This window comes from Aristolochia californica, unplaced genomic scaffold (assembly GCF_029961685.1).
Source record: "Aristolochia californica isolate CCGP_79_NKW_82.1479 unplaced genomic scaffold, dmAriCali1.0.hap1 SCAF_14, whole genome shotgun sequence".
Taxonomy (NCBI): domain Eukaryota; kingdom Viridiplantae; phylum Streptophyta; class Magnoliopsida; order Piperales; family Aristolochiaceae; genus Aristolochia; species Aristolochia californica.
In genome coordinates this window covers 9,886,420-9,900,409 of record NW_027181815.1, presented here as the reverse complement: position 1 = coordinate 9,900,409, position 13,990 = coordinate 9,886,420, and the positions used below count along the sequence as shown (strand labels likewise).

Here is a 13,990-nt window from a genome sequence, read left to right as displayed (position 1 = left end):
TTGTTCACTCTCAGTGGGTCTGACATTGATGAATGCCTCTTTGTTCACTCTTAGTGGGACTGACATTCACCCCTTCCTAGAGTAGTGCTGATTTTACTAATTGTAAAAAGAAGAGTATTTGTGGTAGTTTTTAAATGATTGAAAACATGCTAGTTTCTTGGCTTTTCAAGAAACAACATTTTATGTCTCTTCCTGCCACCATGGCTGAGTACATAACTATTGGAAATTGTTGTGCATAACTCCTATGAATGGAATAACAATTCTAAGACATGGATTGAATAAGATGAAATTACTATCTATTGTGACAATTTGAGTGCCAATAACTTAAGTGACTCACCAATCTTGGTCCAATCACTTTGGACAATACTTTACTTGAGATTTGGTTTAAATTAGGCCAAAATTGAATTTGTTCCTACCAAAAAACCTTGAACAAACATTTCTAAAAGACATTAGGAGTGGAATAATTCTCTAAGCTAGGAGGAGAATTTGGCATGAACAACCCTCCTTAGACTAGCTAGCTCAAGAGTAGTGATGATTGAGGGTATCCATTGAAAATGAATTTAAAAGTCGAAAATTCAAGAGTAAACCTAGGATAATCTTTTCTCTACTTTTGTCTATTCTTGTGCCTTGAGTACTATCTTTTTAATGTATGATAAAAAAAAAGGTGGATAAAAGTGTAGCAAAGATTAATGGGGAGTCTAAACCAAATAGAGTACATTAGAACAACGACCGTGCATGATAAATTAAGGGGGAGTTAATTACCATGCACGTAAAAATCTAGGGGAACCCATATTTAGGAAGTTAAGTCTTTGTGTTGTAATGCTAGGACCATTAGGACTTTATTTCATATGATTGATGAATTTTGGAATATACACAACAATATGATTCTTTGGCAATAGCATACCGTTTCCAAAATTATCAATATGTGCTTTTAATGTATATAAACTTCAAGGTAGGGATTTTGTCATCATCAAAGAGGGGTGGATGGCTTGAACATAGCATGAAATCTCTTGGTTTGGTGCTTATCCAACTCAGTTGGTTTGCGCTTCTCACATAAGAGAAGCTACCTTGAGAAAGTTTATGAACTTGGACCTATTACTGTTGTGTTTGCTTGATGGTCAATGTTGTGGGTCTATTTATGTGTGTTTATGCTTAAGAAGAAGTTGGGATGAGTTTGACTAGTCTTGTGTTTGAGTTTTAGAGGTTGGTTGCTGTTGATTTCCTGGGACAAACATAAATTCAAGATAACTCAAGGGAAGGAGAGAACAGAGGAACTCTAGCTCTTGGAAGAGAGGAGAGAAGAAACCAAGGGAGAGAAGGAAGAAGAAAAGAGAGAGAGGTGTATGGACGAATTTGACCCAAGAGGAAAAAAATTGAATGCTTTGCCCATGCCTTGAGGGTGTATTTATAGTTGTGTGAAGGAGTTTACAATGATTACAATGCCCTTATGGTTGTATGGTTCAAAAGAAAAATGATATAAGAGGACATACACTAGCTTACATTATTATAACTCTATGCCATCTCTATGGAAGTTCTCCTTTTTTACTAGCCATGCCACCTCTAGACGCATGGGTGTCTTTTAACACTCCCCTCCAGCTGGTGTTTATAACTCCACTTTGCAAATAATCTTAGTCAAGAAATTTGCATGCTTGAAAAAAAATTCTAATCTTGTGTGCCTTGAAAATAAATTTTAAATGCCTTGTTTTGTTTCATCTTTTTCTTGTTCATATCTTGTTTGTAATCTTCATCTTGTTCTCCTCCTTACTTGGATATTCTAGTCACATAAAATTTGATTACCACAACACGTAGAATTCTTCATTATTGGTTACCTCTTTCTTGTACTTCTTCTTCTACTTCTCCCTTCACATTTAGGATCTCTTTGTTCTTATCCAAAAGACCTAGCTTGTACATCATAGTGGTGAGAGAAGAAAAAATATTCCTAGCCGTACGACAAAGCTTTGTACACCAGTCAAAACAGCCATACTCTGAAACACACTCCGCTCCATTTCAGTGGAGGAAAAACATCAGTTGAATTAATGAAAAAGAGAACTTCATTGACTTGATGTAATCAGAATACATGAACCCCTATTTATAATAGAAGAAAGTAGTAGAGTTACCCAAACTCTAATACTCAAAGATAAACCCTGGCATAATTAAATAACTTAACATAAATAGAATACTAACATAACTAAAACACCTTTAAACTAAAACTCTTCCATGGGACCTCATTCCATAATAATTTTGGCTCTATTAGACTGCTTCCTGTGAGAGTCATGTAAGAGACTTTTATATCTTCTCTTCAACACTCCCCCTCAAGCTGGAGTTTATAACTTCAGTTTGCAATGCAAAGGATTTTTGGTCTTCAATTTTATTTACTGCAAAAAATTTCTTCATAGATACCATAACTTCATCTTTTGTTCTCCCCCTTTCTTGGATATTTTTCTCACATAAAAATTACCACAACATATGAAATAAAATACCTCTTTCTTGTACTTCTTCTTCTACTTCTCCCCCCTCAAGCTGGGAGGTAATGATAGTGATCTCAACTCCTCCATCAAGGTGTCCCAAGTATAAGTAAGACACTAGATACAAACTCTCAAAGGGTAGAAATGGGTGTTAAAACATAAGTTGAAACCAAACTCAAAGGATTTCGAACAAATATAGTGATAATAATCTAAAGTGGGTAATGCCTGTCATTCACAAGATGAAGATAAAAGACCCACGGGTACATATAAAAAGTCTCAATGGACTTTAAACACCCATATATATATATATATATAAAGGTAAACCAACTGAAACAACACACAAGAGGTTGGCCCAAAGGGGTAAATGAGAGTCAAATAAAGGATGGTAGGAGAAAGACTGCCAAATAACCAATGGGTAATGGGTAATAAGGAAGATAGGATACTGAGGCCACCATGTTCTTTATTTTTATAAGAAATTCAAATTCCACATCAAACGAACCAATGTCGACAACAGTCAACAAATAATGAACCCAAGGCAAGTGACCAAGGAGTTCTTCTTCAGAAATAAAGTCTCAATAAAAAAGACACAATAGCAGTAGCGAAAATGGGCCAATGCCCAAATAACATGTACCACAAATGCAGTTTTATAGCAGCGGATGACCGGTAAATAATAGAAGTCCTTAAGAGTAATAAGGACACATGAAATAATCCGTAGCAAGTCCATCAGTAAATAAGGAAGTTGCACCAAATAATATATTGGAATCGAGTAATAATCCAAGATAATAATCCAGCCGAAGATAGAGAACTGAGTCAAATAGTAGACTAATATAACCAAGTTGCTAAAGAAATATGCATATAACTCAGGACCTGAACACATATAACCGAGGCAGAAAATAAGTGGGCCAAGTCGGGTTGACTCGGACCCAAGTTGACTCACTGAGTTGACTCAGACCTAGTTAGCCCGAGTTAACTCAGTAGACAGGTGCAGAAGCAGTAACCTTGGGTCTCTAGTTTTTGGCTCAACTCGGACTGGACCTGGTCTCGATCAGAATCTACGCTCGATTAAACCTAGTTTTCTAACTTAGGAAAACATTAATTTTTCAACAGTGTATCTTCTTCTTCCCCACGGGGCCGTACAGGACAGAATTAGAGCCAGAGAGGATAGCCGACGATGAACCAATGAGAGAGAAGGAGAAGATATCTTCTAGTAATAGTATCTCAAAGAGGCAGCATCGAGTGAAGGATCAGAGACAGAAGGCTGGATACTGAATGATAGAGCAAGTTTACGGAAGCTTGCAATCAGGATGCTGTGGTAGAGTATTTTCGACAAGATTGATTTGTTGTCCAGAAATGGCAAAACAACAACGGAGAAGATGATAAATCAACAACTTCCCAACTTTAGGGCACAATAAAGAGACTACTCACTTTTAAGGGTAGCACAAATACAAATCATCTTTTGGGTGAAGAATAAAAGACTTAACTCAAGTTGGATGTTGGGTAAACTCCTATACTTTTTAGGTAGTGGATCTAGGCATTGCTTTGAAGTAATGAAAACAAAAATAAATTGAAAAAATATGAGGAATTAAGGGTGTGAATAAAAAGAGAGCAACTTTCATATTTCAAAAGGAAGGAGGTGCACAATGCAACTCTCCATGCTTCCAAGTAAGAAGGAGGCGTTTTTAGACCAATAGATGGATAAAAAGTGAGCAGGTTTGACTCAAGAGGGAGATCAAAAAATAATTTATCTATTAACATGATAACTAAGAAAACTCAAAAAAAGTTCTTCAATAAGAAAGTTTTGAGATAGAACATTATAATAGAAACTTTCTAAACATAGACTTCTCATATAAAACAATTACTTTTTAACACAACTTGACCAATTTGGAAACAAAAGATTCAAGAGATAATTTCTGAAATAAGAGAGATTTAGGAACCTAATATTTGGAATCTAGAATTAGGAAACAAGTCTTTCTAATTAAAAAATTTGAGACTTTGTCAAAAAGGAAACTAAACTCATAATGGGAAAGATTTCTCTTAAGGAAACTAATGTAATGTGATATCAAACAAAAGAAAACTTTAAGGAAGAAAATATACTCAAGTTGGTAAAATCTTGAATATATTTTGAAAGAAAATAGGAAATTTATCCAACATTAGCAACTTAAAAAGTAAAGGAAAAAAATGGCTTAAATTTGTATCATTGCATGCAACAGGATACCTGCATGACCATTGATTCTTCCAATATGGATATCTCTCTAGAAGATCAGATTGAGTAAGGGATTTTTTGGGATTGAAATTAGACTCACATAGATTTATTTTGAGATATAATTCCCAATATAAATCCTTAGTAATGTTGGTACAAATCATTTAGGAAGTTGATGTTTTTTGCCGCAACATGAAACTTTTCTCTTGATTGACCTTTGCTCTTTCAGATATCAATTTCTCTTTCTAGAAAAATATAATTTCAATTATTCTTTTTGAGTTGAAAACTTGACTCAAATATCTTTCCAATGTATATTATTTTCTATGGGAAACATAAGGTAAGAGAGTAAAACATCTAATAAAAAACAAGAATTGAGAAAGAAAGATTTAAGGAAAAACGAGAAATTCCTCTTTTTTCCTTTTCTTCTTATTCTTCTTCTTCTTTCTCCCTTTCTTTAACATCTTTTCCTCCTTTTCTGTCTCAGATCTTTGCCTGCTCTGATACCATGTTGATTTCTAGGGACAACACATAAATGCAAGAGAACCCAAGGGAAGGAGAGAATAGAAGAACTCTAGCTCTTGGGAGAGAGGAGAGAAGAAACCAAGGAGAGAAGGAAAAGGAAAAGAGAGAGAGAGGTGTATACACGAATTTGAGCCAAGAGGAAGAGTCTTGAATGCTCTACCCCATCCCTTGAGGTTATATTTATAGTTGTGTGAAAGTATTTACAATGACTACAATTCTCTTAGGGCTGCAAGCTTCAAAAGAAAAAAAGACATAAGATGACATATACCGACTTGCATTATTACAACTCTATGTTATCTCTATGGAAGTTTTCCTTATTTACTAGCCATGTAACCCTTACACACGTGGGTGTCTTTTAACAATTGCTTACATAAAAATTTTAGAATTTGAATAAGAGGTTTTAGATATTAGGGTTTTGCCGATCTAAAGTAGTGCATGGTTGCCTATGAAATCTATGTGGCTTAGTGTTCTATTATTATTTATACTAGTTTCTCTTGCTATGAAACATATATATTCCAAGATGGATGACTGGGTTGATGTCATTAATTTGGATATTGAGTTAGGAAGTTCTTCAGAGATGAAAGAACAATCTAGAAAGATAATTATTCTTAAATTGAATGGTGATAAGTATATTCTATGGGCCCAATGGCTAGGATATATATAGGTGCTAGGAACAAAGATAAATATATTTATGAGGATCCTCCATCGACTAAGACACCATATGTATGCATAAAATTACTAAATATTTAAATTGCTTTGTCTTTTTATTCACATATGTGTGCTTTTTAGGTCCAACAGAGGATTAAGATGATTAGTTGGGGTCTTGCGATGGCCAGTCTTTATTACCTTGAGAAAGCATCACAATCATCAAAAGTTGCCTTGAAGACCTTGACTTTAGCTTACAAGTGGCACCTCCACAGTGTTCATCTAGGAGTTGACAAATTACTGAAGATGGTATAAATTCGTAGGCTCCTTTGTCAATTTCAATTGTGATGCATGTCAGCTTGGCAAGTGACATAGTGTTTATCTTCTAGCAAAATGTAGTCGTAGTAGTGCTACTGAATTGTTTCAAGTTGTCCATTCAAATGTTTGGGGTTCTGGTCTTATCCCAAGTGTGGGGCGCCACAAGTATTTTAGGTCTTTTGTGGATGATTTTAGTTGTTAAACACGAGTCCAATTGCTTAAAGTGTGGTGAAAAGTAGTTCATGTGTTGAAAGTTTTTTTTATGAAATTAGAAATCAATTTGGTTCTACAGTTGGAATTATTCATTTAGATAATGCCCAAGAATTTTTAGTCTTTCCTTTCAAAAAATTTGTATGTCAAATAGAGCTATACATAAAGTTTCATACGTTTAATTATACCCCTCAACAAAATATTGTTGCTAAAAGTAAGAAGTGCCATATGCTTGATATTGGTCGTGTTTTTTTTTATTTCATATGCATCTTCCTCATTGGATTTGGGGTGAAGTTATTCTCATAGCTTGTTCTTTTATTAATTGCATGTCATCTTCTATACTAGTCGACATGTGCTCTTACTGGTTCTTAATATGACAATTACTTCGTTTCCATTGCCACCAAGGTGTTTGGTTGTGCATGTTATGTTCACAACTTCGATTTTGATAAAAAGGAAAATTGTTTGTAAGGTCTATCAAATATGTTTTTTGGGATACTCTAGGGGTACAAAAGGGCTATAATTGTTCCTAGTCGATTGTATGACTACTAAGGTGGCAAACAAGTTTATTTTTATTATGACAAGTCTTAGAGGATCCTCCTTCCTCACGCATTACCACTTCTAGTTTATGCTCCAAACCTGTTGGAAGACAGGGTCCAAGCCCACACGACCAAGGAATGCCCACATATCTAAGAGTATTGTAAGATGGGCCACACGACCAAGGAAAACCCACATATCTAAGATTATTGTAAGATGGGCCCAAGTACATAAGAAGTAGGACCCACTATGATTACCACGAGCTGACATCCTTATTACATAAATTGGAAGATCAAGGACTCACAAAGATAACCACAAGGTAGTTGGAAGATCAAGAAGGACTCACAAAGATAACTATGAGCTGGCATCTTTATCTTATGGTCACGTCCTAGAAGAGTTCTAGTTTGATTTATGTTTGTCTTTTATTTATATTGAGTTATTTAATTATGCTAAGGCTTATTCTTAAGTGTTAGAGTTTTGGTGTAATTGGGACAAAGGTAGTTTTACTGTAATTGGACTCTACTACCTTCCTCTATTATAAATAGAAGTTCATGTACTCTGATTATAATAAGTCAATGAATAAGTCAATGAAGTATTTCTTTTATTCATAACTTCAATAAAACCAAGAAACTTCCTCATCCACCACACCAAACAAAGATTATGTTGCTCCTCCTAGTTTTCCCTCCATCACTTCGTTTGATGGTGTTCATGAGACTACAATCCCATCTAACCTAGGCCTTCCCATTGAACTTCAAAAAGGGGTAAGGATCTACACTGAACTTCCCATTTCTAAGTTTATATAGGGTACTTGCTCCATTTCTTACATCTATCTCTATTCATAGTCCTAATATAGGGTTTTGTAGGTTCTTAAGTGGAAAGCTGCTTGAAGAGATGGCGCTAGCTCTTCTATCTTTGAGCACATGAATAATATGTGTTATCCCTGAAGGTGCTACTATTGTTGGTTGTTGTTGAGTCTTTATAGTCATGTAGAATGCAATGAGCAAGGTGGCACAATATAATGTTAGAATTGTGGCAAAGTGCTACATCCAAACTTATGGGGTTGACTATTTTAGATTCTAGGGTTCAATTCTCTAAGGTGTAGCTTGTAATGAGAAGAAAAGAGAAGAGAGTTCAACAGGAAGAAGAAGGAGAGACAATTAAGGCTAATGAGTGTGTATGCGAGAGAGGAAGAGAAAGGAGAAGAGTGAGAGGAGAAATTGTGGAGGAGCTCAGCCTTAGATGAGAATTAGGCTTGGATCCACTCTCTTTTATATTTATATTGAGAGTTGTAAGAAAATTACATACATGTCTTTGAGGCTACTAAAAAATAAAAGAACATAAACAATAACTCACAAAGCTTATTACATCATATTAGTCAACAAACTATTGACCATTTTCCTAGTTGCTCACTTAAATTCTGCATCCCAATCTTAGTAGTGGTTAATAAAGGTTTGCCATTACATCAATTGGATGTTAATAATAACTTTTTCTATAGTGGCCTATATAAAGAGGTTTATATAGAACGACTAACAAGGTTTGTTGCTCGGAGAGAGACTAGTAAAGCGTTTAATCCCTATAAGCTACTTTATGGACTTAAAAAAGTTCATGAACATGGTTTGAAAAGTTTCACCATGTTGTGATATACTTTGGCTTTAGGAAGATCACCTTGGATCAATCGCTATTCATTCTTAGCCGAGTGACTGGTTGTGTGGTATCATTGTCTATGTGGATGATATACTGATTTTAGGAGATGATACACAAGGGATTAGTGATATAAAGAAACATTTGGTACATAACTTTTATACTAAAGACTTGGGGCTTATACGATTTTTGGAATTTGCAAGAGAAAAAAGATAGAAAATATTAGAGTTTATAAACTCTTCTCTCCTATTTATAGTTAAAAAATTCAAAAATTAGATCCATGTCCCTATAGACCTTAAACCCTAGGAATCTATTATCTAGAGGAACTGACTTTCCAAGAAAATAAAGTAAACCTAATTATAATTTCCAAGAATGATATTTTCTTTATATTGAACTGGTTTGTAGGAAGACCCATATCTTTCTCTCCCAAAAGAAATATATTAATGGCATGTTAAGTGAGATAGATGTATTAGGAGCCAAGCCAATGGATAGTCCATTAGAGGCTAATTTCTTTTGTTTGATAAATCCTCACCTCTTCCAAAGGACAAAACTCAATTTGAAGGGGTAGTTGGGAAGTTAATATATGCCACATTGAGAAGACTTGATTTTTTGTTTGTTGATGGAATGGTAGTAGCTTTATGGAAAGTCCAAGAAAAAATCGCTCTGAGACGATGCATATGATCCTTCCATATATGAAAGGTGGACCGAACAATGGGCTCTTATATAAAAATCATGGCATACAAATGTGAGTAGTTTCTTTGATGTGGTTTATGTAGGATCCAAGAAAAACTACAACTCAACTAATTGATTTTGTACCTTTATTGGAGGTAACCTAGTTTCAAGAAGAGTAAAGATAAAAATATGGTAGCTAGGTCGAGTCCCAAAGTAGAACGTATGGCAATGGCCCATACAAGATGTGAAATAATTTGGGTGCAACCGCTACTTACCGAATTCGGGCTCAAAGTGCCTTTACCAAAGCCTTTGGTGTGTGACAATTAGACATCAATTTTCTTTGCTAGCATGAAGATGAAAAAATTTCATGAAATATTAGATATAATGACATTTAAAAAGATAATTATTTTTTATATTTATAATTATTTAGTAAATATAAGTATTATAAAGAGTGTAGCTTCATAATTATATAGTTAAATACAATATTCAACATTGTTTTTAATAATATATTTACTAAATAATTTTTTATAATTTGAAATTATGTTTTATAAATGTATGAGAGATAAAAATATTATTTAGTAAATCAATAATTTAATAAAATAAAATTATTATATATAATTTGTTAAGTTGTGGAGCCTAATCAATGCCCTATCTTGAGTCAGTATGCGGATCGACCTTCGCGGTAAGCCCCCCCCTCCGGGAGTGTTGGGGCAGAGCCCTCACCAAGTCCACAATATATTAACTACTATTTCACTAAGGGCCGTTTGAGAATTTTAGTCTTGCATAGCGGTTGCCCTAATTTTATCTTTATAATTGAGGGACACCACTATTAGGGTTTTATCATCCAAGGAGCATCAATTGTGGCCGAGAGAGGTTAGAGAAAAAAAAATACTTGTAAGTGTGTGAGATCTTTCTTGTAAACTATTACATCTTCATAGTGGATTACTACAATGGTGGAAAACAGGACGTGGTCTAACCTTGAGGCGAACCTGTATAAATCTTGTTGTCTTTTTTATGCTTGTTTTTTTTTCTTTCGTGATTATTATTATTGCTCTCGTTAGTTTAGAATTGAGGTGTTTAATTCATAACATAATTTAATTATTAAATATGGTAAAATTATTTTTAATTATTTAATAAAATTATATTTATATTTAATAATTATAATTATATAATTATGTTTAATAAATTATATCTAATACGTGTTAAAAGACACCCACATATGTATGGGTAACATGGTTAGTAAAAAAGGAGAACTTCCATAAAGACGCATAAAATATTAATTATGCAAGATGGTGTATGTTTTTTTTCCTTTTAAAGAATGTAACCCTAAAGAAATTATAATCACTATAAACACCTTCACACAACTATAAATACAGCCTCAAAGTATGGGGTAGAGTATTTGAGCCTCTTCCTCTTAGTTTAAATTCATCCTTACACCTCTCTTTTCCTCTTCTTTCTCTCCCTTAGTTTCTTCTCTCCTCTTTCCCAAAAGTTAGAGTTCCTCTCTATCTTTACTTTGAGTTATTTTGTGTTTGTGTTGGCCCTAGATATCAATATGGTATCAGAACGGATAAAAATCTGACATGGAAAAGAAGAAGAAGATGGAGAATAAAGGGAAAAAAGAAGAACAAAAATAAAAAATAAAAAAAAGAGTTTCTCGTTTTCCCCTTTTGTCTTCTTTCCTCATTCTTCTTTTTTCAATTGATTTTGCACTCTTTTACCATAATTTTCGTATATCAAATTGTATACCTATGGAAATATTTTTTAGGCTAGATTCCAACTCAAAAATAATTATTAAAATTATATTTTCTCGAAAGATAAATCAATATTTGAAGTACCAAATGTCAATTTCTATCCCAATAAACCTTTTCTCAATCCGATTTTTTGCCTTCACTATTTGAGTTGCCAATGTTGATTAAGTTTCTTATTTGTTTTAAACTCTAGTCAAAATTTTACCAACTTTCGGTTTTTTTTTTTTTGCGAAGATTTTTTTTTTTTTTCACAGAATCTGAAAATTTTAAAGTAGAAAATTTTGTTTCCTAATTCTAGATTCAAAGTTTCGATATTCTTGCAACTTGGTTGGACTCCTAATCCTAAACCCTAGAAAAAATAGATAGTGAACCACAACGCAATGGTAGTTGGCCGTCAATTTACACCTAAAATGCATACAGGAATTGAGTCACATGATCTGAAAGACTTTAATCAGAGCCGGTGGGACAAGGGCTTTTCGGTGATGGTAGCATTTGACTTCTTTGACCATCCTTCAAAAAATCTAACCATAGCTATTGTACCTAGCTGTTTCCGACTAGAACAAGCAGTTCCTCAATTCTTTTCCTTTTTCAATGCTTTCACACATGGATGGGCTTTGAAGTTTGAATGAAGAAGTTTCTGAATTTATTAATGGAAGTCGACGTTTATCCAAAACTTGCAGAAAATCCGTAGGTAGAAGATGACCTCTTTAATTTGATTAAACAGAATGTTTAAGTACAGATTGCAAAAGGTGAAAATAACTCATAGGCTTCTGTTCATGGATTCAGAGTCTCAGACAAACAATCCAACAACAATCACGGGTAAAAAGATCCAGCCGCAGGGACTATATAAACTTGCTTCTCGATAGAGGCAGAGACTTGAATAATAAGTTCTGAGCAATCCTCGTCAAGTCAAACTCTGCACCAGTTGATGAGTTCTTCTCAGAAACATACGTGGTAAAGTAAAAGAAAGACAAAAGAACAAGACTCGAGAGAAAAAAAAACGATTAGTTCTTCTCAGAAACATATGTGGAAAAGTAAAAGAAAACAAAAGAACAAGACTCGAGAGAAAAAAAAACCCTTTTTTTGTTTTTTTGCAAAATTAGAATAACTACAGTAAATTCTTTTTTATTCATGCAAAAGGATGTTCTGTTATCTAAGCCATTAATGGAGAAACCGCAGCTACCAGAATGTAGGGAGAGCTGAAATAAGAAAACTGGAATAGGAGATGTCGAGATGGAACTTACTGTTGGAACTCTATGTTGATCTGTGAAGCTGAAATATCGGCTATAGTCGCGAAGGTACCCGCAGAGAGAACCATGGTCGTATCCATCACAGACGGCGAAGAAACCGAACTTTTCGAATAATCAACTATGGTGATCCGAATAGTGTCGTCCGATATACAGGCGTCACTGAGGCATCTCACCAGGTACTCCCTCCCGCAAGCCGCTCCATTATCCCAAATTCCATCTGCGGCCGCCGCGAAAAGATTGTTCACCGGAAAAGAACTCGAATCGTAATTACAAGCGGTGGCTGTAGCAGAAAAATCAAATTTACAGATCCAATCATCAAGGAAACGGACATGTGCCGTTACAGGAAATTGGGAGGATTAAACGATAAGTTTCCGTTGCACTTACGGAGGTAAGGCGAGCTGTAATGTGCAGCTGTTCCGACGTCGGCGACGGAGAGGGGGAAGATCGGGACGAAGAGGAGGAAGATCAGCTGGAGTAGATTCATATCAGCTTCGATGTGCGGTCGGTGGAGGAGGAGCGAGAGGCGGAGAAGAGTCAATTAAAGGAAGCGATGAGGCAACTCTGCAATAAGCATACACATTGGAATTGAAAAATTGAGGCAATCATGCAACGTTGACTCCAGTCTTCCTCTTCTTACAAATTTATCTTTATTTATTTTTTATTAAAAAATAATAATAATAAAAATCATGAAGTACTAAAGTGATTCTTATTTTAAATTCTTTTATTATTTATAAAAATATTTCCTTTTTAATTTCATAAATTTTTTTATGATAATAGAACAGATAGGAGATTTTTTTAATAAAAATTAATTAAAAATATTTTTTCGTCGTTGGTAAAAACTAAAGGAGATTTGATTGACCCGCCCGCTCCGATAGTTTAATGGTTTAAGCTAGCTGGATTTATATTATTCTCCAAGTTTTGTAAATATATGAGTCCGGAAAAGGATTGAACCTTTTTCAAACGCGGGTATGTCACTCTGAGTATGTCACTCTTACTACTTAATTATTTTTATTTTAATTATGAGTATGTCACTCTTACTACTTGTATATCCAATCTCCATGATGAAGCAAATCAAATGCTTAAATCACACCAAGATCAATTGTAAAGGGCATGTCAAAAAAATCCACTAATGCAACTTGGAAGATCTGTGGACCAAATCAGGCACTAACAAGGAGAGATATAGAATTTTTTCCACAAGAGTTGGCACTAAATCATCGAAGAATTTGTGCTTATGTCAAGTGGAGACATCAACAAAAAAACCAATCAATTCCTCTTATATCCTTTAAAAAAGAGGATAAATTTAAAACCCTTATGCCTTAATCCAAACTAAAAAAAAAATTGTGGCCAAACACTTAAGAATCACAATCTTTTTTTGAGATCCTTAATAGCAAGTCAAGTCTCTTCTAACTCCTCCACTCATGCGAACAATCTAACTTCAAAGAAACAAGTGTTGGAGTTCAAGGAAGTAGAAGGGGCAGTAGAATAATAGAAGCAAGTAGATGCTGGAATTTGAACCAAATGATGATCATCCAGCAAAATAACAAGACCCCATGAACAACGCCAAGTGTGAGAGAACTTACATTAACATGGGCTGGAATTCCAACTCATAGAAAATTGATCCAAGTTACATGTAGGGAACCGAATCACAAATCATTTTCTTCAACACATCAATCATGATGAAACACTAGCAACAACCAATCTTGATCAAACTTGCAATTTAGCTACAAGAGGATCAAGATTATAACATCACAAGAGATTAATCTTCACAACTTCTCATATGAA

The 13,990-nt window shown here is 34.5% G+C and overlaps 1 protein-coding gene across 1 annotated transcript; it reads right to left on the bottom strand.

The window, feature by feature from the left end:
• Positions 1-12,198: 12,198 nt before the first annotated feature.
• LOC137949376 (EG45-like domain containing protein) lies at positions 12,199-12,692 on the bottom strand. The gene is made up of 2 exons (XM_068795448.1): positions 12,593-12,692; positions 12,199-12,488 (listed from the first exon to the last, which is right to left on the bottom strand). The coding sequence occupies exons 1-2, from the start codon at positions 12,690-12,692 to the stop codon at positions 12,199-12,201; spliced, it is 390 nt and encodes a 129-aa protein (XP_068651549.1).
• Positions 12,693-13,990: the final 1,298 nt, after the last annotated feature.

Excerpts from the sequence above, each read along its gene's own strand:
- LOC137949376 (XM_068795448.1), bottom strand. The coding sequence starts at position 12,692 with ATGAATCTACTCCAGCTGATCTTCCTCCTCTTCGTCCCGATCTTCCCC. Across the intron at positions 12,489-12,592 it reads TTACAGCTCGCCTTACCTCC|CCACCGCTTGTAATTACGAT; the intron begins GTAAGTGCAACG and ends TTTCTGCTACAG.